The sequence below is a fragment of the Pseudophryne corroboree genome, chromosome 5, assembly GCF_028390025.1.
Source record: "Pseudophryne corroboree isolate aPseCor3 chromosome 5, aPseCor3.hap2, whole genome shotgun sequence".
NCBI classification, from domain to species: Eukaryota; Metazoa; Chordata; class Amphibia; order Anura; family Myobatrachidae; genus Pseudophryne; species Pseudophryne corroboree.
The window spans coordinates 498,459,309-498,485,612 of NC_086448.1; the positions used below are offsets into that span (position 1 = coordinate 498,459,309).

A 26,304-nucleotide genomic window follows, 5' to 3' on the forward strand; every position below is an offset into this window, starting at 1 on the left:
GACTGGCGTTTCAAGAGCTCCCACCTCACAGATTTTTCAAATCAGGCTTACCAGCAGGGCTATCTTACAAGAAGCCATTGTCGAAGTCAGAAAATATTACAACACATACATTGCGTACAAACACCACATAGATGGCCTCCGTGTGCGTACGTGTTCGGCTGTGATTGCACATGTTCGCAAATTGCGTATGGTCGCTCCCGCGGTCCTGCGCATTAGAGCGTGGTATGAGTAATTACAGTGGAATTTGTACTCTCATGGAAAAGCCACAAAGACATATCATAAATCTAATCTACATATTGTATAAATCCCACACTGTCTGCTTTTTCTTCTAAATAGCATGAAGATCAGTCACACATAAATTAAAACTCCCAGAGACTAAAACACAATGGCCTTATTTACACTAAGCTTTGAAATTCTATGAAGAAGGCAAACACCTTTGTTTACTAGGGTAGCCGAGTTTCTAGTGAAACAATAAGTACTGGATTGTCATTGTCTCACCTGAAGACAAAACAAACCAAAAAGACAATACCCTGGAACCTAAACTGCGAGAAACTCAATTAACAATAGCTAACCAAAACACAAACCAGACATTTAGAAATCTAAGATATTAACATTCATAGTCTAAACTCTTGGAGATGTATGTGTTTGTATATATATATATATATATATATATATATAATTCCTAACAAATTGTAATAGCAGGAGTATGTGTGTGTGTGTGTGTGTGTGTGTGTGTGTGTGTGTATATGAGTATATGGATATATGTGGATATATGTATATCTTGAGTATGGAAATAGATAATCATATCATGTGGGATCATATTGTTCAGAGTCACGTAAACATTAATCTGGTGGGAATAAGAACATTATTATATATTACCACATTAAGTTATTAATAATACCAGATTTATGTATGATTAATGTGATGGGTTTAACTGGTCATGGGGCGGGAACTCAGATGCAAACAACAGAAACCACATCTCAAGTCCTAGCCATCGCCCACTTCTTGAGCTGACTAATGATCCCCGGTGCACAGGATATGTCCCACCCCCGAACCAATGGAAGAAGAGCACACAGTGTCTATTGTATTATGTTTTGATCTACTGTATAAAGAGCCAGCTGGCCAGGTCACTATCACAGACTCTGAAGGTCATCACCCGTGATGACTGAGGACCGGACCGGGAAGCGCAGGTGAAACCAAAAGTATGTAACATTGACTGTAGCCATTATTCTATTGTATTGTATTGCTTTGTGATTGTAACCCCCTTTCAGTAATAATAGGCTGTGGTGTCGGAACCCAGCCGTTTAAATACAATCTGGTGTCGTGCATTCTTTCCCTGCTAAGGTTTAAAGTGTATTACTATCGCATGCATAACTGTTAAGGGTTTACTGTGTAACTTTGGGTGTGTACGTGCTGTGTGTACTTTGTACAGCCAGCGCGGCGTTTGTATGCAAAGTCCGTACACGGTACGGGACTCTGTACGCTAATGGTGTAATAAGTACGTAGGTTGTGTATTAGGTCTAACGGCTGCAGCGGCTTCATTTAAAGTGTATAAGATGTCTTTTTAAAGTGTTGCTTTTAGTCCTGTATGTAAATCAGCATTCTCACCATTCAAAAATTGTAAAGGGCAAATGTCATTGTTCCAGTTCCGTCTCACCTGGAAAAATAAGATTTTACTCACCGGTAAATCTATTTCTCGTAGTCCGTAGTGGATGCTGGGGACCATAAGGACCATGGGGAATAGACGGGCTCCGCAGGAGACTGGGCACTCTAAAGAAAGATTTAGTACTACCTGGTGTGCACTGGCTCCTCCCTCTATGCCCCTCCTCCAGACCTCAGTTAAGGAAACTGTGCCCGGAAGTGCTGACATTACAAGGAAAGGATTTTAGAATCCAGGGTAAGACTCATACCAGCCACACCAATCACACCGTATAACTTGTGATAACATACCCAGTTAACAGTATGAACAAACAACATAGCATCAACCAAATGATGCCAATATAACATAACCCTTTATTAAGCAATAACTATATACACGTATTGCAGAAAAAGTCCGCACTTGGGATGGGCGCCCAGCATCCACTACGGACTACGAGAAATAGATTCAGGATTCAGAATTGGATCCTTCTAACCACGGATGCAAGTCTCAGAGGTTGGGGAGCAGTCACCCAGGGGGAAAACTTCCAAGGAAGGTGGTCAAGTCCGGAATCCAGCCCTCCAATAAACATTCTGGAAATAAGAGCCATCTACAACGGTCTTCTACAGGTGGCTCAGCTTCTAAAAGATCGGGCCATTCAAGTTCAGTCGGACAACGTAACGACAGTGGCCTACATAATGATCAACCGACAAAGCGGAACAAAGAGCAGAGCTGCAATGTCAGAGGTAACAAGAATCATCCTCTGGGCAGAAAAACATGCGGTGGCGCTCTCAGCAATCTTCATTCCGGAAGTAGACAACTGGGAAGCGGACTTCCTCAGCAGACACAATCTCCATCCAGGATAGTGGGGCCTCCACCCAGAGGTGTTTGCAGAGGTGACAAGTCTTTGGGGCATACCTCAAATAGACATGATGGCCTCACGCCTCAACAAGAAGCTTTGGAGGTATTGTTCCAGGGCGAGGGACCCACAGGCAGTGGCGGTGGACGCCCTGGTAATTCCGTGGGTGTTCAAGTCAGTGTATTTGTTCCCTCCACTTCCACTCATTCCATGGATTCTCAAAATCATCAAAAGAACAAGAGTTCAGGCGATCCTCATTGCTCCAAACTGGCCAAGAAGGGCTTAGTACGCGGATCTTCTGGAGTTACTACTGGAATATCCGAGGCCTCTTCCTCTTCGAGAGGACCTTCTACAACAGGGGCCATTCGCTTATCAAGACTTACCACGGCTATGTTTGACGGCATGGAGGTTGAATGCAAGATCTTAGCTCGGAAGGGCATTCCGAACAAAGTTATTCCTAGTCTGATACAGGCTAGGAAAGGAGTAACGTCTAAACATTACCATCGCATTTGGAAAAAGTATGTGTCTTGGTGTGCATCCAAGAAGTTTCCTACGGTGGAGTTTCAACATGGGCGGTTTCTCCTCTTCCTGCAAGCAGGTGTGGATGTGGGCCTACGTTTGGGCTCATTAAAAGTACAGATTTCGGCCTTGTCCATTTTCTTCCAGAAGCAGTTGGCTTCCCTCCCTGAGGTTCAGACTTTCTTGAAAGGGGTGCTGCACATCCAGCCTCCCTTTGTGCCTCCTACGGCACCTTGGGACCTTAACGTGGTGTTGCAGTTCCTGCAATCAGATATGTTCGATCCTCTACAGGAGGTTGAGGTCAAGTTTCTCACGTGGAAGGTGGTCACACTGCTTCGGCTAGGGGTGTGTCTGAATTGGGGGCATTGTCCTGCAAGAGCACCTACTTGATTTTCCATGAAGATAGAGCTGTTTCTTCCAAAGGTTGGTCAGATTTTCATATCAACCAACCTATTGTGGTGCCAGTGTCTACTGACTCCTCAATTACCTCAAAGTCCTTGGATGTTGTGAGGGCTTTGCGGATTTATGTGAAGAGGACTTCACGTTACAGAAAGTCGGACTCTCTGTATGTTCTTTATGATCCCAACAAGATTGGGTGTCCTGCTTCTAAGCAGATGATTTCTCGCTGGATCAGGTTCACTATCCAGCATGCTTATTCTACGGCAGGCTTGCCGTGTCCAAAGTCTGTTAAGGCCCACTCTACTCGTAAAGTGGATTCTTCCTTGGCGGCTGCTCAGGGGGTCTTGGCTTTACAGCTTTGCCGAGCAGCTACTTGGTTGGGGTTGAACACGTTTGCTAAGTTCTACAAGTTCGATACTTTGGCATCTGAAGACCTACAGTTTGGTCAGTCAGTTCTGCAGGAGCCTCCGCGCTCTCCCTCCCGTACTGGGAGCTTTGGTACATCCCCATGGTACTAATGTGGACCCCAGCATCCTCTAGGACGTAAGAGAAAATAGGATTTTAATTACCTACCGGTAAATCCTTTTCTCGTAGTCCATAGAGGATGCTGGGCGCAGTTGTTCCTTGGTGCAGTACTGCCTTGTTACTTGGTTTAGTACTGTGTTGTTACTTGCTTAAGTACTGTTTTCAGCTGTTGCTGAGATTGTTCAGGCTGTTTAGCCTGGTTTGCCTTGTTATGTGTGAGCTGGTATGAATCTCACCACTATCTGTGTATTTTCCTCTCTCGAAGTATGTCCGTCTCCTCGGGCACAGCTTCTAGACTGAGTCTGGTAGGAGGGGCATAGAGGGAGGAGCCAGCCCACACTATTAAACTCTTAAAGTGCCCATGGCTCCTAGTGGACCTGTCTATACCCCATGGTACTAATGTGGACCCTAGCATCCTCTACGGACTACGAGAAAAGGATTTACCGGTAGGTAATTAAAATCCTATTTTTACTTGTGCAGGGGTGAGGTGTCCAATCACTTTTGTCTACATACTGGGCATGTGATCACTTCAGTTTTTAAACCTTACTGCAATGCTGTATATTCTATTCAGAAAGGCACTTTTTATTCTACCTGTGATCACATGGATGCTGTTTACTACTATGGGGTATATTCAATTACGGTCGAAACTGCCGTCTTGTCGGAAAGACGTCAGTTTTCGACTTTTTAAGGTCAGAAGGGGTTCCGACCTATTCAATCCTCCCCTCAGTTTTCCGACAAGTTGGGAAATTCGACTTGTCAGAAAGCACGTGGATCGGCGGAATAGCCGCCAACCTGCGTGCTTCTGTCGGAAACGGGGACAAATCTGACAGTTTTTGGCTCCGTTTCCGACAATCTCAATCCAGCTTTTAAAAAAGTCGGATTGAGGAAATGAGACGGGGGAGTGGGGCGGCAGGCTATAGGGGCAGCAGGGCAGGCAGGTACCTCTGATGGGCGTCCCCCTGGCCAGGCCCCTCTCTCCCGGCAGCGCTCCCTGGCTGGCACTGTGCTACACTGCTGAGTGCGGCTGTGTGCGGCTCCCTCCAGCAGCTCCCTGTGATCTCACACATGGGGAGCTGCTGACAGCAGCAGCACGGACGGGACACTGGGAACGGCCAAATCCGACAGTCGGATTTCCCGCTCATTGAATAGGGCTTGTCGGATCCATTCCGACACGTGCATATCAGAATGGATCCGACTTTAATTGAATATACCCCTATATATTTTAGATGGTTTAAAAAAATATTTATGATATTGTTGGTCATGCAATTACATATTAGCAGTAATTTGCTGTGATAAAATAAATGTACAATATTAATTTCAGTTGGATAAGAAGTGAACGTTGGTCAGTAGCCAGGACAATATTGGCAAATAACAATGTGCTACTATTTTAGTGTTCACTCTCTTCCATATATTTATATTATCATCATTTAACAATGACCCAAATGTTGCAATACTGTACACCTTTATGCTCATCTATACATCGTTGCTTTGCAAGCATACATCTAATGATTTGTAATTTTTTTTATATTTTTTTACTGTAGTTGAACTAAATAAAAATATTATATGTGCAACTTGCAATGTGGGATATTATTCCAACTCTACCTCGACAACAGACCACTGCAAGCCCTGGACAAAGTAAGTTATTCATATTGCATTAGAAAGTATATAATTACTACCAAGGGCAGTAGAGAGCTTGGCTGGTCCTAGGTACTTTTCAGGGGGAGTGGCTTAATTACACTTAGGAAAAAAAAAACAGAAAAAATTAGTATTCTAAGCACTTCCATGGCCACACTGCAGCCCAGCACACAGCAGCATGTGATGGGCTGAGGAGAAAAGATGCAGCTGCTTCTGCCAGGTAAGGGGAAGGGGGGACCTGGGCCCCTCCATTAGACCTGGCTCCAGGTAATTAGTACCGCCCCCCCGTCGATTGGCACCACTGGCCTTTCCTGCATACTTTGTTACTTTCACACCGACAGTTTGTCAGTCTTCTGTGATCAAGTGAATTAATAAATAAAGTTTTAGGGGCTATTGCAGAGGTTTGTATAGGCTGTTGCAGGGTTTGAACTATTCCTGTTTGTGTAGTGTAAATAAGTAAATTTGCACTGGACATGCCCAGAAAACAGGCCACACAAATATGCATATCTGTATGCATCTGGCACTTGCACCTCCTTACGTTGACCTAGACTTGATAGTGCAGGGAACTCTTCACCCCTCAAAAGTGTTCCCAACACCAGCTCTCAAATAGAAAATAAAAATACATACAGCCATTGCTTTGATTGGTGGGAGATATTTTTCTAATACATTTTTCTCTGACGTCCTAGTGGATGCTGGGTACTCCGTAAGGACCATGGGGAATAGACGGGCTCCGCAGGAGACTGGGCACTCTTAAAAGAAAGATTAGGTACTATATCTGGTGTGCACTGGCTCCTCCCTCTATGCTCCTTCTCCAGACCTCAGTTAGAATCTGTGCCCGGCCAGAGCTGGATGCACCCTAGGGGCTCTCCTGAGCTTCCTAGAAAAGAAAGTATTTGTTAGGTTTTTTATTTTCAGTGAGATCTGCTGGCAACAGACTCACTGCTACGTGGGACTGAGGGGAGAGAAGCGAACCTACCTGCTTGCAGCTAGCTTGGGCTTCTAAGGCTACTGGACACCATTAGCTCCAGAGGGATCGAACACAGGCCCAGTCCTCGGTCGTCCGGTCCCGGAGCCGCGCCGCCGTCCCCCTTGCAGAGCCAGAAGAACCGAAGAGAAGTTGAAAATCGGCGGCTGAAGACTCCAGTCTTCATTAAGATAGCGCACAGCACTGCAGCTGTGCGCCATTGCTCCCTTAGCACACCACACACTCCGGTCACTGATGGGTGCAGGGCGCTGGGGGGGGGGCGCCCTGGGCAGCAATTAGATTACCTTTTGGCAATAAAAACACACATAATACAGTCTAGTACAGTATATGTGTAAAAACCCCCGCCATTAAAGTACATAAAAGGACAGAAGCCCGCCGCTGAGGGGGCCGGGCCTTCTTCCTCAGCACACCGGCGCCATTTTCTCTTCACAGCTCAGCTGGAAGGAAGCTCCCCAGGCTCTCCCCTGCAGTATCCTGGTACACAAAGGGTAAAAAAGAGAGGGGGGCACATAAATTTAGGCGCAAAACTGTGTATATAAGCTGCTATAGGGGAAAAATCACTAAGTATAGTGTACATCCCTGTATTATATAGCGCTGTGGTGTGTGCTGGCATACTCTCTCTCTGTCTCTCCAAAGGGCCTGGTGGGGGAACTGTCTTCAAATAGAGCATCCCTTGTGTGTGTGGTGTGTCGGTACGCGTGTGTCGACATGTCTGAGGTAAAAGGCTCCTCTAAGGAGGTGATAGAGCGGATATGTGTGTGGGAGGGTGTCTCCGTCGACAACGCCGACACCTGTTTGGATATGTGTAAGTGCTGAGGTAAAATTATTGCACAAAAGGTTAGGGAACAGAAAGGAAATCTACCCTGGTCTGTCCCTATGTCACAGAGTCCTTCAGAGTCTCTCTATGCTCACTATCCAAAATAACAAACACTGGTATCGACACGGAGTTTAACTCCACTGTCGACTACGATAATGCAAAGTTACAGCCAAGAGGGCTAAAAGATATTCAATATATGATTATTGGAATAAAAGATGATTTGCATATCACTGATGACTCATCTGTCCCTGACACGAGAGTACACATGTTAAGGGGAAGAAAGCTGAGGTAAATTTCCCTCCTCTCATGAGGAAAAAGAGCGGGAATCTCCAGACAAGAGACGGCAGCTTCCCACAAGAGAATTTTCAGGCTGTATCCTTTCCCCGCTAGGGCCAGGATGTGTTGAGAATCTTTCCCTTGGGTGACCTGTTTGCACTAGCTATTCTCAGGGATCCTGCAGATAGTGTGCACATTCTAGTATACTACCCAGACCGGCGATTGTATCAGCATGGGTTTATAGCGCTGTGGCAGCGTGGACAGGTACCTTATCAGCAGAGATTGAGACCCTAGTATGCATATAAATATTTTAAGATGCTGTCTTAAGTGATAGATATATAATTATAAAGCATGCCCAAAGGGACATGAGTATACTGGGTCCTAGAACAAAAGCTATGTCGATTTCTGCTTGACGTGTCCTGTAGAATATACATTGGACAGATGATGCCGACTTAAGAGGCATATGGAAGGCTGAGGATTGTGTGGAGAAAGGTTCTCGGGCCTGGTCTCCACAGCTATAGTTGGTAATTCTGCTAGTTTGCCCTATATTCCTGCACAGCCTAGGAAAGCACGACATTATTAAATGCAGCTTTTCGAATAAAGAAACAAGAGAGTCTGAGGTGCGTCCTTTCTTGTCAGAGCCGGGGGCAGAGGAAAGAAGCTGCACAACACAGCTAGTCCCCAGGAACAGAAGTCCTCCCCAGCCTCTACAAAAACCCACCGCATGTCGCTGGGGCTCCACAGGCGGAGCTAGGCCCGGTGGGGACACGCCTTCGTAAGTTCAGCCACAAGTGGGTTCACTCCCTGTTAGATCCCTGGGCAATAGAAATTGTGTCGCAGGGATACAGGCTGGACTGTGAGAAGATGCCCCCTCACCGAGGACCCGGCGGGCTTCCCCCCAAGAGAGGGAGCCAGTGTTAACTGCAATTCGTAAATTGTATCTTCAACAGGTGGTGGTCAAGGGTCCCCTCCTTCAACAAGAGGGTGTTATTATTCGACCATGTTATAATCCCGAAACCAGACGGTTCGGTTAGACCCATATTGAATTAAAATCCCTGAACATATACCTGAAAAGGTTCACGTTCAAGATGGAATCGCTAAGAGCGGTCATTGCAAGCCTGAAAAGGGGGAGACTTTATCGTGAATCGGGACATAAGGGATGCATACCTTCATGTCCCCATTTATCCACCTCATCAGGCGTACCTCAGAATTGCGGTACGGGATTGTCATTACCAATTTTACCAAGGTAATGGCGGATATGATGGTGCTCCTGCGGAAGCAAGGTGTCACTATTATCACATACTTGGATGATCTCCTCATAAAAGCGAGATTAAGAGAGCAGTTGCTGGACAGCGTATTACCTTCTCTGGAAGTGAAACGGCAACACGACTGGATTCTATATATTCCGAAGTCGCAGTTGGTTCCTACAGCTCATCTGCCTCGCCTAGGCATGATCCTAGACACAGACCAGAAGAGGGTTTATCTCCCGATAGAGAGAGCTCAGGAGCTCATGACACTGGTCAGGAATCTATTGAAAACCAAAACAGGTGTCAGTGCATCACTGCACTCTAGTCCTGGGAAGGATGGTGGCATCATACGAGGCCATCCCCTTCGGCTGGTTCCATGCAAGGACAATGGAACTTACTGGACAAGTGGTCCGGATCACATCTTCAGATGCATCGGTTAATCACCCTATCCCCCAAGACCAGGGTGTCTCTCCTGTGGTGGCTGCGGAGTGCTCACCTTCTCGAGGGCCGCAGATTCGGCATTCAGGACTGGGTCCTGGTGACCACGGATGCAAGCCTCCGAGGGTGGGGGGCAGTTACACAGGGAAGAAAATTCCAAGGTTTGTGGTCAAGCCAACAGACTTGCCTTCACATCAATATCCTGGAACTAAGGGCCATATACAACGCCCTAAGTCAAGCGGAGTTCCTGCTTCGCGACCAACCGGTTCTGATCCAGTCAGACCGTAGGGGCTCATGTAAACCGCCAAGGTGGCACAAGGAGCAGGGTGGCGAGGGTAGAAGCCACCAGAATTCTTCGCTGGGCGGAGAATCAAGTAAGCGCACTGTCAGCAGTGTTCATTCCGGGAGTGGACAACTGGGAAGCAGACTTCCTCAGCAGACACGACCTCCACCCGGGAAAGTGGTGACTTCATCAGGAAGTCTTCACGCAGTTTTGCTTATTGATGGGAACTGCCTCAGGTGGACTAGATGGCGTCCCACCTCAATAAAAAGATAAAAAAGGTTTTACGCGGGGTCAAGGGACTCTCAGGCGATAGCTGTGGTCGCACTAGTAACACCGTGGGTGTTCCAGTCGGTCTATGTATTCCCTCCTCTGCCTCTCAGACCCAAGGGCTGAGAATTGTAATAAAAGGAGGAGTGTGAACAATATTCTTTGCTCCGGATTGGCCAAGAAGGACTCGGTACCCGGAACTGCAAGAAATGCTCTCAGAGGACCCATGGCCTCTGCCTCTCAGATAGGACATGTTGCAACAGGGGCCCTGTCTGTTCCAAGACTTACCGCGGCTGCGTTGGACGGCATGGCGGTTGAACGCCGGATCCTATCGGAAAAGGGCATTCCGGATGCAGTTATTCCTACGCTGATAAAGGCTAGGAAAGACGTGACAGCAAGACTTTTTCACTGTATATGGCGAAAATAGGTTGCTTGGTGTGTGGCCGGGAAGGCCCTACAGAGGAATTCCAGCAGGGTCGATTCCTGCACTTCCTACAAGTCAGGAGTGACTATGGGCCTAAAATTAGGATCCATAAAGGCCAAGATTTCGGCCCTATCCCTTTTTCTCTCAAAAAGAACTGGCTTCACTGCCTGAAGTTCAGACGTTGTTACAGGGGTGCTGCATATTCAGCCTCCTTTTGTGCCACCAGTGGCACCTTGGGATCTTAACGTTGTGTTGGATTCCTAAAATCCCACTGGTTTGAGCCACTTAAGACCGTGGAGCTAAAAATATCTCACGTGCAAAGTGGTCATGCTTTTGGCCTTAGCTTGGACTAGGCGTGTGTCAGAATTGGCGGCTTTGTCAGGTAAAAGCCCATATCTGATCTTCCATATGGAAAGGGCAGTATTGAGGACTCGTCCCCAATTTCTCCCTAAGGTGGTATCATCGTTTTATTTGAACCAACCTATGGTGGTGCCTGCGGCTACTAGGGACTTGGAGGACTCCAAGTTGCTGGACGTGGTCCGGGCCCTGAAAATTTATGTTTCCAGGACGGCTAGAGTCAGAAAAACTGACTCGCTATTTATCCTGCATGCACCCAACTAGCTGGGTGCTCCTGCTTAAAAGCAGACTATTGCTCGCTGGATCTGTAGCACGATTCAGCTGGCACATTCTGCGGCTGGACTGCCGCATCCTAAATCAGTGACAGCCCATTCCACAAGGAAGGTGGGCTCTTCTTGGGCGGCTGCCCGAGGGGTCTCGGCTTTACAACTTTGCCGAGCTGCTACTTGGTCGGGTTCAAACACTTTTGCTAAATTCTACAAGTTTGATACCCTGGCTGAGGAGGACCTTGAGTTTGCTCATTCGGTGCTGCAGAGTCATCCGCACTCTCCCGCCCGTTTGGGAGCTTTGGTATAATCCCCATGGTCCTTACGGAGTACCCAGCATCCACTAGGACGTCAGAGAAAATAAGAATTTACTCACCGGTAATTCTATTTCTCGTAGTCCGTAGTGGATGCTGGGAGCCCGTCCCAAGTGCGAACTTTCTGCAATACGTGTATATAGTTATTGCTTAACTAAAGGGTTATTGTTATGAGCCATCTATTACATGAGGCTCAGTAGTTATTCATACTGTTAACTGGGTATAGTTATCACAAGTTGTACGGTATGATTGGTGTGGCTGGTATGAGTCTTACCCTGGATTCCAAATCCTTTCCTAGTAATGTCAGCTCTTCCGGGCACAGTTTCCTTAACTGAGGTCTGGAGGAGGGGAATAGAGGGAGGAGCCAGTGCACACCAGATATAGTACCTAATCTTTCTTTTAAGAGTGCCCAGTCTCCTGCGGAGCCCGTCTATTCCCCATGGTCCTTACGGAGTACCCAGCATCCACTACGGACTACGAGAAATAGAATTACCGGTGAGTAAATTCTTATTATTACATCAGCATCCACTGCACAGTGGTGTTGGGGTGAGCCCTAGTGCTCAGGGCGGTTTTCTTCTAAAGGTGGGGGCACATTCTCTTGGGGAATTAGGGCTGACTGATATTATGACAAATGGCCAGTTATAGTGTCAGCAGACCCGCCTATCATAGCCTAGGGCGTGTAGTGCCTTTTTCAGGAGAACCCCACGCTGTTTGTCCCACCAATATTGCCACTACCAGTCTATGCGATCTTTCAATTTTCGAGCTGGCAAGAACAGTCAAGGGATGTCAGTGCATGCTGACACTATAGTGCTACAAGACCCTGCACTATATTTTCACATTTACCAGCCAGGTATACCAGGAGGGGCCCAGCATTGGACCAGTACACCCTAGGTGCAGGGGCCAACTAAGTTTTCAGCTACTGATGCTCAGCAGTCTGTTAGAGTCTGTAAAGGCAGAAGCGAGGTATTTTCATTATTTATTACATGTTCTTCAGTTGTGGTAGATAACATACAGGGGCTGACCGAGTTGGGAGCAAAACACAAAAGAGCAAGTAGCTGTGCACCTTGGCAAAGCCATGCTGCACTGCAGCTGGGGCAGATTTACACTGTGCATAAAGATTTAGATTTTGGAGAGGACGTGTCTAAACTCAGATCTAAATCGCAGTGCAGAACTAAAACTGTCTAGTGTTTGTAGGCTACATGCAAAAGCATGCAGTATTTTCCAAGCATGCAAAAAAAAAAAGTATTTACACCTCTAGAATTCCAACATGGGCCAGTATTTACTAAAAATCCGTGTTTGGCCGATTTGTGTTTTTTTTTTCTAAGTCCCAATCCGGGAATTCACTAAGCAGAAAACTCCAGTGTCTGCTCTATTTGTAATGGTTTGATTGGCAAAGTTCTGAAATACGTATGAATAGACCATCGGTCAAACGCGGCTGTTATTTCATACAATACGGGCATTCACTATTCATTCGTATTTGGGTGTTAGTCTCTGAGTGCTCAAATGCGGGTCTATTTTTTTTTTATTCGTTAAAAACAGCAGCAAAAAAATAGACCTGCTTTTTCCAGTCGAGTTTGGATAACCATGCACGGATCAGTGAGATCTGTGCATGGTTATCTATGGGAAAGGGTATGTTTAGTGCAAAAACAGAATAAAAAATTGCTTGGGGTCCCCCCTCCTAAGCACAACCAGCCTCGGGCTCTTTGAGCCGGTCCTGGTTGAAAAAATATGGGGGGGAAAATGACAGGGGTTCCCCCATATTTAATCAACCAGCACCGGGCTCTGCGCCTGGTCCTGGTTCCAAAAATACGGGGGACAAAAAGCGTAGGGGTCCCCCGTATTTTTGAAACCAGAACCGGGCTCCACTAGCCAAGTACATAATGCCACGGCCGGGGGACACTTTTATAGTGGTCCCTGCGGCCCTGGCATTACATACCCAACTAGGCACCCCTGGCCGGGATACCCTGAAGGAGTGGGAACCCCTTAAATCAAGGGGTCCCCCCCTCCAGCCACCCAAGGGCCAGGGGTGAAGCCCGAGGCTGTCCCCCCCCATCCAAGGGCGGCGGATGGGGGGCTGATAGCCATGTGTAAAAAATGTGAATATTGTTTTTAGTAGCAGTACTACAAGTCCCAGCAAGCCTCCCCCGCAAGATGGTACTTGGAGAACCACAAGTACCAGCATGCGGTGGAAAACCTGGCCCGCTGGTACCTGTAGTACTACTACTAAAAAAATACCCCCCAAAAAACAGGACACACACACCGTGAAAGTATAAGTTTATTACATACATGCACACTTACCTATGTTCCCACGAGGCTCGGTCCTCTTCTCCATGTAGAATCCTTGGGGGACCTGGGAAAAAAATTATACTCACATAATCCAGTGTAGATTCTGTCCAATGTATAATCCACGTACTTGGCAAAACAAAAAAACGGAAACCCGACCACGCACTGAAAGGGGTCCCATGTTTACACATGGGACCCCTTTCCCCGACTGCCAGGAACCCCCCCCCCCTGACTCCTGTCAAAGAGGGTCCCTTCAGCCAATCAGGGAGCGCCACGTCGTGGCACTCTCCTGATTGGCTGTGTGCTCCTGTAGTGTCTGTGAGGCAGCACACGGCAGAGATACAATGTAGCTCCTATGCGCTCCATTGTAGCCAATGGTGGGAACTTTGGGGTCAGCGGTTGACTGAAAGTAACCTCACCGCTGACCGCAAAGTTCCCACCATTGGCTACAATGGAGCGCATAGGCGCAACATTGTATCTCTGCCGTGTGCTGCCTCACAGACACTAGAGGAGCACACAGCCAATCAGGAGAGTGGCACGATGTGGCGCTCCCTGATTGGCTGAAGGGACCCTCTTTGACAGGAGTCAGGGGCGGTCCTGGCAGACGGGGAAAGGGGTCCCATGTGTAAACATGGGACCCCTTTCAGTGCGTGGATCGGGTATGCGGTTTGTTTTTTTGCCAAGTACGTGGATTATTAAAAAAGGACACGACACACTGGATTTAGGCGAGTATAATTTTATTTTCAGGTACCCTGGAATCGACGTCGAGACGTGGGCCGAGTCGGCATCTGAACATAGGTAAGTATGTGTGTGTCGGAATGTATGTAATAAAGTTGTACTTTCAAGGTGTGTGTGTCCTGTTTTTATTTGGGTATTTTTTTTGCAGAAGAACTATAGGTACCAGCGGGCCCATTTAACCCCCGCATGCTGGTACATGTGGTTCTCCAAGTACCAGCTTGCGGGGGAGACTTGCAGGGACTTGTAGTTCTTGTGCAAAAAACAATATTCTTTTATTTTACACTTGGCTATCAGCCCCCCATCCGCAGCCCACGGATGGGGGGGGGACAGCCTCGGGCTTCACCCCTGGCCCTTGGGTGGCTGGAGGGGGGGGGGGGGACCCCTTGATTTAAGGGGTCCCCACTCCTCCAGGGTACCCCGGCCAGGGGTGACTAGTTAGTGATTTAATGACAGGGCCGCAAGGACCTATATAAAAGTGTCCCCCGGCTGTGGCATTTGCTCTCTGACTAGTGGAGCCCGGTGCTGGTTAAAAAAAAAAGGGGGACCCCTACGCTTTTTGTCCCCCGTATTTTTTGCACCAGGACCAGGCGCAGAGCTCGGTGCTGGTTGATCAAATATGGGGGAACCCCTGTCAATTTTTTCCCCATATTTTTTCAACCAGGACCGGCTCAAAGAGCCCGAGGCTGGTTATGCTTAGGAGGGGGGAGCCCACGCAATTTTTTTCAGATTTTTAAAGACTTTAAAAACCTTTTTAAGGTACACAATGAAGCCCTGCACGGATCTCACAGATCCGGCCGGGATTCCTTGTGTTTTGTCAGGCAGTGTTTTACTCATCACTCCCGTAAAACACTGCCTGATATTACGAATCACATCGACATCGAAAAATACGAATTGTGAAAAGTCGGCAGCTTAGTGAATGACCGAATCAGGATTCAAAAAGTTGCAGTAAAATGCACCTAGTACCATTCGAGTTCAAACACCCTTCAAAACGGCCAAAACACGAATCTTTGTAAATATACCCCATGGTTTGTTCCAGTCACAAATTTGCTTGCTTGTAGTATTATTATTATTATTATTATTATTATTATTATTGTTGTTATCCTTTTTTTATTTGGCACCACAAGGGTTCTGCAGCACCCAATTACAGAGTACATAAACGAATAAGCAAGACAGGAAAACAGTGCCTTACAGTTGCAGACAATATAGGAGAAGTACAGGATACATAAACATAGCTACATCAGCAGATGACACTGACAAAAGTATCAGGGTGGTAGAAAACAGCGGGATTTGGTGCCGTCAAAGATGGTTTAAGTAAGAGAAGGATAAGCAGTGTAAGCACATGAGGGAAGAGGGCTTTCAGCTCAGAATCAGCCGACAGTGTGCTATGAGCTATCTCACCTGTCAGATCTACTTGTATTGGCTATGAGCTGAGAGCTGCCATGCTATTTGGCAAGCCTCAGATTGATACATGCCTGTATGCTTTCTATGTTCAAGATTTGGCCTTGTGGTTTACCTCCACGTGATTTGATGTGCGTTTGAGCTTTATTAAATTGCATGTTTTACAAGCCGTACATCAAAGTGCATGAAACCCTGCAGCTTGCCCAAACTGTAGTTCATCTGGTCACTAGTAGTAGTAGTATTGGCCAGCATGGTTCTCCAGTATACCACACTTCTGGAGGAAGGCAGGGATCATTTGCCCTTTGGAGTCCTGATGGAGAGAGATTTCTTTTCCCAAAGTGTTACATTTGTTTGCTTTAATCTCAGTAAATGGTGGCATCTGACTCTTTAATCACATACTAAAGTTCCATAGTGATTCCTTTTCTGGTTTGTTCTTGCAAGGGTCACCATCCTTTAGTTTTATATGTAATTTTTAACTGTACTTGTTAGGCTAAACACCAATAATATAATATGCTTTATGGATGCAGAATTTTAAAGTGATTGTGGGTTTTATTTCTATAATTCAGCCATTAAACATCATTATAACAGTCCTTTATGTCTTCTTCCACAGCTGTACAGATGTAGGACTAGAAGAGATTGTTGCTGGTACTAACGTTTCTGATGCTGTGTGTGACCGTCGCCTCCTACCTGATTGTATGTCCCATTGTTATATATTACATTGCATGTATGTTGCTATAGTTTACAGTAATATTGTTAATATGGTTAATAAATATACAGATACATTGGGGGGAATGTCTTTTTTCTGTTGTTTTTTTTTTAAAGAGCCAGTCATTTACATACAGTAGCAAAACCAGGCTGATTTTGCTGTGTAAATGATTGCCACTTTAGAAAAAAAAGCAACTCTCACAAAATCTCTCACTTTCTGATTCTCACACCCTATTACATTCCACCCACTGAGTCTAACTTTTCAGAAATGTACCCCATAAAGTATATTACTAATTGCAGATACCATTTCTCTGTACTTCTTTATTCTACTTGAGGTTAATTACCTCTTTAATCGTTGATATGAAAAGTTTGTTCGATTTTTGTATTGAGCTCAAATATATTTACTACTAATTAGGTCGCTTAAGGATTCTCTTTTCCCAAATAAACATAGTTTTTCAAACTTCTCTTTTCTAAGTTAACCCTTCTATTTTCATTATTCTTTAGTTTCCTGGTTGCCTGTCTTTTAACCATCATTAACTTTCCTTTGCCCTTCTTATTTTGTTATTAAGGGCCTAATTCAAACCCCGTCTCTGATGTGCGGAAATCGCTATGAAGTGATTCTTGCACATCTGCGCATGTACGTACGCCGGTACGCGCATGTGCAAGGTCCTAAATTGCAGAACGCAGTCTGAGACCTGGAAGGGGCGGGAACAGGGCGTCCACACTTTTGTGGACGTCGACGCTCCATTTGTGACATGGTCTGGACAACAGAGGCGTATCCAGACCGTTGCTGGGGCGGATCACGGCGGCTGCGTGACGCCACACGCAGCCGCTGCAACCCAAACATGGCAGCTACCCGCCTGCCTTCACAGCTACTTGAAACATGTGAAAGCATCGCCGCCGTGCAATGCTTTTGCACATTTGCGCAGGGGGGGGGGGGGCAGGACCCGGCATAGACTTGCCCTGTGCTGGGCGTCCTCCCACCTGTCAATTAATTTGATCTACGATCAGGTCGGAATTACCCCCTAAGTTGCTTCCTCGTGCATTACCTGGGCCATTGGCCTTATAAATTCTAATAGTCCATAGTTTAAACTTTCCTCTTAGTAGACCAATTCATTTTGGGCTTTTAGGACTTAGATCTCCTCCAGCCATCTAATCTTTTTCTCCCCCAGCACAGTCACACTCTCCCTGTTGAGGTGCTGATACTTGAACTGTTGAGTCTTTAGCCAAGACAGAAATCGGCTCAGTTACAAACAACTAGAACTTACGCCAACTTGGTGTAGCATTACAGAGAATAATACTTTTGGAGGTTTTTGCTTTAAATATATAGCCAAATTCTTGGGAATAGTTGTGAGGTCTATTCATCTACCTCTAACTGTCTCATGTTTATAGATACATTTACACACCTCCCTAATTTCCCTGTGTAATGGAATTATCCCTGTGAGAAGGATATGGGTGGTCATTCCGAGTTGATCGTTCACTAGCTGTTTTTAGCAGCCGTGCAAACGCTATGCCGCCGCCCACTGGGAGTGTATTTTAGCTTAGCAGAAGTGCGAACGAAAGGATCGCAGAGCGGCTACAAAATAATTGTGTGCAGTTTCAGAGTAGCTTCAGACCTACTCAGCGCTTGCGATCACTTCAGACTAATCAGTTCCTGTTTTGACGTCACGAACACGCCCTGCGTTCGCCCAGCCATGCCTGCGTTTTTCCTGGCACGCCTGCGTTTTTCCGAACACTCCCTGAAAACGGTCAGTTGACACCCAGAAACGCCCTCTTCCTGCCAATCACTCTGCGGTCAGCAGTGCGACTGAAAAGCTTCGCTAGACCTTGTGTGAAACTACATCAGTCGTTGTAATAGTACGACGCACGTGCGCATTGCGCCGCATACACATGCGCAGAAGTGCCGATTTTTTGCCTGATTGCTGCTCAGCGAACGAAAGCAGCTAGCGATCAACTCGGAATGACCCCCATTGTACTTCCACAGTTTAACTAATATGTCAGTCTTGCAAGATTATTAACTGCTTTTGACAATAAATAAATATTGTCGTTTCCGAGAATGCTATGGTAGAGGGAATGGAATGGCAGCTCTCAGAAGTCTACTCTTGTTTTCAATCTATGATTTAATCACTGAGGGGTGATGACCTTTTATCAGTTGTTAGATGTGGTCAGTTTAATTGTACAATGTTACTGTGTATATTATAAGGTAGTTTTCATCAGCTTCATGTTAGGTGTAAGGCTGGGGTGTAGTATGGTATGCCAGCGGCCGGGCTCCCGGCGACCAGCATACCGGCGCCGGGAGGCCGACTGCCGGCATACCGACAGCGTGGCGAGCGCAAATGAGCCCCTTGTGGGCTCGCTGCAGGAACGGTGGCGCTCTACGCGCGCCACGCTATTTATTCTCCCTCCAGGGGGGTCGTGGACCCCCACAAGGACCTGTCGGTATGCCGGCTGTCGGGATTCCGGCGCCGGTATACTTGGCGCCGGGATCCCGACAGTCGGCAACCTGAAGACCACCCGTAAGGCTGGAATAGGTACATTATATTTCTGCAAAACCTGATTATGTAGTAGTAACAGCACAAGTCAGACACATTAAACTGCAATTTCAAACACATTGTGAAATCTTGTCAAATGTGAGAGAAAGAGACGCCTATATATTTTCCAATCAGATGGCAGCACAAAGGGTTTACAGAAGTGGGTTGAGATCTGACACCATTCCTGTGTGCAATCCGCTGTCTATTGTGTTGCATAATTATGTAGTCAGTAGTGTGTAAAGGCCCATACACACTAGATGAGAAAGTAAAAGATATCGTTCAGAAGGGCCACATCATTAACGAACCCCTCGCTCGTCTGAACATGTACAGACGAAGGAGGTCCTCGTTAATGACAGCCATGCTGCAGGTGCAGCATGGGCGTCGTTCCCCACGCCTCCCACCCTGCCGTCGGCACTTCCCTGATGGAATCGGCAAGTGTGTATGCACTTGCTGATGGCAGCACCCCACCAGGTGCCCGCCGCTGCCAATATCAGTATCAGCGGGGTGTTGTTTAGTGTGTATGCACTTACTGATGCCGGCACCCCACCAGGTCCCCGCTGCTGCCAATATCAGCATCAGCGGGGTGTTGTTTAGTGTGTATGCACTTACTGATGCTGGCACCCCACCAGGTCCCCGCTGCTGCCAATATCAGCATCAGCGGGGTGTTGTTTAGTGTGTATGGACCTTAACAGATGATGCAGAGCTTCTTCCATCATGCACGCCAACTCTGTACATTTCATTATAGTAACCTTGTTGCTGTTGTTTTTTGTTTATCCATACATTAACTATTGTTTCAAAGTGTTTTATAATTGTTTTTTGTTGCAGCGACACAAGTAATAATCCTTATTACGTTACTCATTTTGGCGTCAGTATTAATCATTTTCTGCATCTATTTTGTGTGTTGTATGAAGCAATACAGCACCGTAAAAGGTAAGTGCTCTAAGTATCGGGCACATGTTCCTAATCTACCTCTAAGTAATGGGGAGCTGCTGAATTTCCTTCTCTTGGTTTTGTAGAATTAAGGGCCTGATTCAGTAGTGGACGCAGTTGCATTCACAAGTACTGTAAGCTGCTGAAGCCTTTACTACTGAATGTGACTTCACAGTCGCAGGCTTAGACACACATTTGAAACACCTGCGTTTATGAAGTCGCGTCCATAACCCCCCACAAACTCTCACTACCTGTCACTCACTTTGCAAATAAATCCTTACTGTGTCCGCCACCGCTAATTAATAGCCATGTATGCACAGTGCGACTCTGGCGCATGCACAGGACACACAAACATGCTAAACTATGCAAACATCGGCATTGCATCCACTGAATCAGGACCTAAATTTTACTTGAACAATAATCGTATTCTTAAACACAAACAGCAAATAAAGAAAAACAAAACCTGGAAAAATTCCCAGGTAAAAAAGCTACAGTATTAAATGATGAATGCAGTTTTGTGGAAGTGGGGGTTTACTACAAAGCGATAGTTCGCTTTCCTAGCTTTTTTTTAATTTATCAAAAGGAGAATTAATTGTCTTTGCTTTCTAATTTGTTAGTGAATTCCATTCAGATTCTTGTCATTTGTAGTGTTGCCTATTGATTTAAAAATTATTTAACCAGCCAATTCAGTTCAGTGTTTTTTTTTCTCCACTAAAGAATGAGAAAAGCTCTGTAATATATTGGTTTTAAAAACAAGCTTTGCCCTCCTCTCCTTATTCTCACCTGTAACCCCAGAAGAAGAACACGTGATCAATTGACTGATTAGCACAGAGCTAGGGCAAGGAGGTACAGAAAACAGTATTCCCCTTCCGAGTCTAGCCCTAGAATAATGTGGTAATCTTCTGCAGCTCAATCGGGGGCAGTATCAACTTCATCACCACAGTGATCTAAGACCAAAACAGTAAAACGAAGCAAACATACACAATTGAAATTAATTAAGTAAATAAGCCATTTAAATTAATTAATTAAATGAGCCACTCTCCAAAAGTCTAATTGGCCACTTTATTGTATTTGTATGTATATATATATATATATATATATACAAGGGGGGTTAGCGACCAGCGGTGTCTAAGAGAGGTAAAAACTCACACTATGGGTAGATAAATATAAAAATAGAATACAATTTATTCACATAGAAAAAAATATATCACATAAAAGTTTTTTTTATACAACAAGTCTCTTTAAAAAATGGGATAAAAACAATGTACACATAAAATATATTACCAGTTAAAATTTATAAATAAGAAGATTATTGCTTAATTGGGTATGTGGTCACTGCCAGGTTCCAACGCGTTTCGTCATTCAGATTTCATCAGATGGCTGATATTAGCTTAATGATGGCCTGTTTGTTCATGCTGCTAATTGGATGATTGGGGGGTGTGGCTGCACCAAGGGTATATATGGTTTCACTATTCAGAGCAGTCCTAGGGAGATGGCAACCTGGTAATCTGGTCTTGACAAAGGCTCTGCTGTGAGCCGAAACGTTGACTTTCTGTTTGTGAGTATGTGCTGTCTGGATTAAATCTATCAATTTCACCCTGGAGAAGTCTGGTGAGTGCATCCTTATTTGTGCACATATATATATATATATATATATATATATATGCAGAACAAATGAGGCGGCACTCGTAAGTCTGATGAAAACAGTGAATCTTGTATTGGCAAAAGAGTTCTACTGGGGATATATATATACAGGTTGAGTATCCCATATCCAAATATTCCGAAATACGGAATATTCCGAAATACGGACTTTTTTGAGTGAGAGTGAGATAGTGAAACCTTTGTTTTTTGATGGCTCAATGTACACAAACTTTGTTTAATACACAAAGTTATTAAAAATATTGTATTAAATGACCTTCAGGCTGGGTGTATAAGGTGTATATGAAACATAAATGAATTGTGTGAATGTAGACACACTTTGTTTAATGTACAAAGTTATAAAAAATATTGGCTTAAATGACCTTCAGGCCGTGTGTATAAGGTGTATATGAAACATAAATGCATTCTGTGCTTAGATTTAGGTCCCATCACCATGATATCTCATTATGGCATGGAATTATTCCAAAATACGGAAAAATCCGATATCCAAAATACCTCTGGTCCCAAGTATTTTGTATAAGGGATACTCAACCTGTATATATATATATATATGTTTTATTATTTTTTATTGGTTGCTAATTCTGTGTTGAAAAATTAATTCTGAACAAAAAAAATGCATAGAATCAGTAGTGGTGCCCGATGTTTTTAAATGATCAAAAGCAGGTAGTCCCTGTGGGGTGTGGTTCGTTTTATCGACAGTATCTAGGTCGACAATGTTTAGGTCGACCAGTATAGGTCGACAGTCACTAGGTCGACATGGATGGAAGGTCGACAGGGTTTCTAGGTCGGCATGTGCTAGGTCGACAGGTCTAAAGGTCGACATGAGGATTTTTTTTTTTTTTTGTGTCGTTTTCTTCGTAAAGTGACCGGGATCCCAAATTAGTGCACCGCGTCCCCTCGCATGGCTCGCTTTGCTCGCCATGCTTCAGGCATGGTGCCTTCGCTTCGCTCGGCACACTTTACCGTTCCAATAGTAGTCCACGTGGATCGTTAAGTATGAAAAAATCCAAAAAAAGAAAAAAAATGTGAAAAACTCATGTCAACCTTTAGACCTGTCGACCTAGCACCCCTGTCGACCTTCCATCCATGTCGACCTAGTGACTGTCGACCTATAGTGGTCGACCTAAACATTGTCGACCTAGACACTGTCGATCTTCAGACCGGATCCCGTCCCTGTGACCAGTAACAAGTGCCCTTTGTGGGAAACCCCATACAGTTTTTATCCAACATTGAGGTACCAGATCTGTGCTGACCAGCCTGTGGCTTGTTTTCACTATGAAAAGGGTTCCCATGCTAAAGGTCCATACACACTTGACGATAAAATGAGCGACGTCGCTCATTTTCCTCCTCCCTGAGCGACGTCGCTCATTTTATCGTCAAGTGTGTATGCCGCCAGCGACGATCGATGCGCGGCCCTGCGGGACGGCAACGATCGTCGCTGTCGGTAGGGCATGCATGAAGGATGTGGACTGTCGTCCACGACCTTCATGCAGGGCTGGCGGAGGCGTGACGTCACTGAGCGATATGAGCGGTCATATCGCTCAGTGTGTACAGTCGGCCGCCGACCGGCCGGCACGGGAGGGGAAACATTAGACGATGTCGCTCACAGAGCGACATCGTCTAATGTGTATGGGCCTTTATTGCTGGTTGAAGATTTTTGTGGAGTGGGAGCGTTTTCATATATGTGTTTATTAGTATCCGGTGATAGGTTGACAGTACTAAGGTCGACAATCAGGTTGACCACTATTGGTCAACATGGACAACAGGTCGACATTGTCAAAAGGTCAACGTGGCAATGGTCAACACAGGAAAATATTGACATGAGGTTTTTTTTTACATTTTCATTTTCAACTTTTTCATACATCCATATGGACTACTGTTGGAAATAGTAACCTGTTCTGAGCAAAGAGGTAGTGGAGGGAGGCACCTTACCCGCAGCTGCAAGGGGATGACATGCACTAACTGGGGTTACCAGTTCTTTTACAGAGAAAACAACACCAAAAAAATAAAAAAAAACTCATGTCGACCTTTTCCTGTGTCAACCTTTTCTGTGTTGACCTTTTTACCATGTCAACATTTTTCCTATGTTGACCCTGTGCATGTTGACCATTTGGGGTCCACTTAGACACTGTCTACCTTTTTTAGGTCGACCCATTGACCCATAACCGTATTTATTTCCAGGACTTGTTTAATTAATTTCAGTGAGTGTAAATACCATTGAAATAACTGTGCCATTGACATAGTAAAAATTTCTTAAATGCATTTGTTTTTATTGCACTACTCACTAGTAACTATAACTCACTAGTTTTGATGCAATTTCAGGTTTCTGATGCTGGTGAACACATTTTTAATGACTCCACAGTGATTTTCTAACTTGATATTTTATAGATTCCCCATGTTTTATATGTAACGTAACACCAAAAAACCATGTGATTGCAAAATGATTTTAAGTCTGGTAATTATTAATTTTGGAGAGATGGTAAAAAAAAAATTGTGATTTATAGGTTGTTTTGCCCGTAACACATTTGGTAATTAGCGATTTGACAAGTAAATCTCCCCCAAAATGATGATATTTATCTATGGCTGATTCTATTAACCATCCCTAATGATAAATCTGTACCTGATGTCACCAGTATGTAGTGTCATAGGATTGCTTGGGATAGTGCTACAGTATCCAACAGGAAATCCAGCTATAGACAAATGTAGACTTGAAAATACTGTAATACAATTATGTTGCGCATATTTTTACAAAGATAATAAATTATTTGATTTAATGTTATACACAGACAGTCTTGAATTATTTGGTTATTTGCATGTCATATTAGAGAACAATTAGGTAATTTTTCTTGTGCTTTCATTGTATGAAAAAGCTATAATCGCAGACTTATTTTCTCTAATATAATGAGTTGTGTGGGACTGATTCACAGTTGCATCTTGCTGACAGATCTTACAATTTTTCACTCTGTGCTTGTGTCTGAGCTGAGCATATGTAACCACTAGCAACTGAGTGGTAAGCAGCCCAGCCGCTTCTCCACTTGCAGATAAGCAAGTCTAAGTGGGTGCTCATACACAGGCTAAGGGGCATATTCAATTAGCTGTGTGAGGAAAAGCTATTCAATTAGATAGTATTTTCTCTGTATGGTAAATCGGGGGTTAACGTGCGCTAACCTACTAATTCTGTGTAAATCAGTGGGTTTTCCCAGCGTGTTAAACCCCCAATGGTGACTTTTGTCGCTGACTTTTCCTTGCAGCTCAATGCATAAAATCAATGCACTGGATTTTTTTAGCATGTTGACTTGTGGGAACCATTTTTCCCCCTAAATCTCATCCAAATCCCAACCAAAATCACACAAAAAACGGACCTCAATGGCAGAGGCAGGTTTTGGTGTAGCCTTGATACAGGCAGTGATTTCATGTGGGCTGCACCAGCTGACTAAAAGGGCCCAGGAACAAGAAACAGAACAGGTCGGAATGTGTGTGTGGGGGGATTTTGTCGCTGCATGGTGACTTTTTGTGTGAATTAAGGTGTGCCTTGTGGTGCCAATGTGAGGCATGATTAGCTTTGTGTTGGCATGCGTCTTCTGAGGCATTCTACTGCGAATAATAATGTATTAAAATGCAACTTCTGAAGCAAATTCCCATGTAAAAACCACAAAATCTACACATCGCACGCGTCAAAAAATTATAACATACATCATTAAAAGTCTATTAGTAAATGTGCTATTTTTGTTCCGGTGATTAGAGGCAATTAAGGTTGATTTCTAATCTCACCCAAAATTGATTCTTAGTAAATTTCACCCCTGTAGTCTTCAGTATGTACACATACATATAATTGCTGAGCTCTTTGATAAAATACAATATTTCTTGCTTGTTATAGAGACTGTGCAGGAGTGGGTACATGGAAAATGTGACCAGTTACGTAAATCTGAGGTAAGACAACGTGTTTGTGCAGCTAAATGTGAAACTCTAGGTAAAAGTAGATGTGGAGAAATCGTTTCTAGTTACAGGACCCAAATGCTTGCAGCAGCGTTGGTAAGTAGTTTCCAAGTACTGCACTGTAAAACAAACATCCCTGATCACTGTCTTGCATATAGGGGAGGTGAACCCTGTACCGCAAAGTACTGATTATAGCTACATTGTGCATGTGCAGACTCCATTCTCCATGTGCACAACTGGGTCATGCGCTGCAGGACGCAGTCTGGCATCAGACTAACAGTGATTGACAGTCTGATGCCGTTTGGGACGGCGAGGGGCAGAAACGCCCTCCATTCGCCAACCGGAGATGTGTCGTTATCGTTTGAGGAAGGGAAGAGGCAAGGGATCCCCATGGTTGCACAGAGATTTCCTGGCCTCTGCGACGGGCAGCAAGCACAGCACCATGGGTGTCCCAATCCACCCGATGGTGAGTCCAGTGATCTGATGCTGCGTCCTATGATGCAAGTTGGATCACTATTGCAGCAGGAGGTGTCTGCTTGTAATAGACACCTTCTTCTACATCACCATACAGTGCTATCATTGCTGCTTCCAAGTAAGTAGCAGTGATAGCACCTCCAGCCACATCTGAATTAGGCCTGGTGTGAATTGCCGTTGCCGTTTCATCCCTGGCAATGGCACCAGATCCCGCCCCCTTCGTGATCCAATTTAAGCCCAAATTTCCTCAGATGTGCTTGCAGAGCAGTTTTGTGTGAGTTCAAGACACCGCAAAGTGCAGCTGGTGATGCGCTGACTTGAGAAACAGTCATCTAATTGGATTGACCCCTTAGAATTGTATTGGGTGGTATCCTACATTCTTGGATTCAAGTAGAAATGCAGC

General features: G+C 45.1%; 1 protein-coding gene across 1 annotated transcript in view; it reads left to right on the plus strand.

Annotated features, from left to right (window-relative positions):
- Positions 1-26,304, plus strand: part of TNFRSF11A (TNF receptor superfamily member 11a) — a 212,036-nt gene that overhangs the window by 171,622 nt on the left and 14,110 nt on the right. Inside the window, exons 5-8 of the mRNA XM_063922991.1 lie at positions 5,480-5,573; positions 16,277-16,359; positions 19,728-19,832; positions 25,369-25,421. Of these exons, the coding sequence (XP_063779061.1) occupies positions 5,480-5,573; positions 16,277-16,359; positions 19,728-19,832; positions 25,369-25,421 (335 nt within the window). The remainder of the gene's footprint in view (positions 1-5,479; positions 5,574-16,276; positions 16,360-19,727; positions 19,833-25,368; positions 25,422-26,304) is intronic.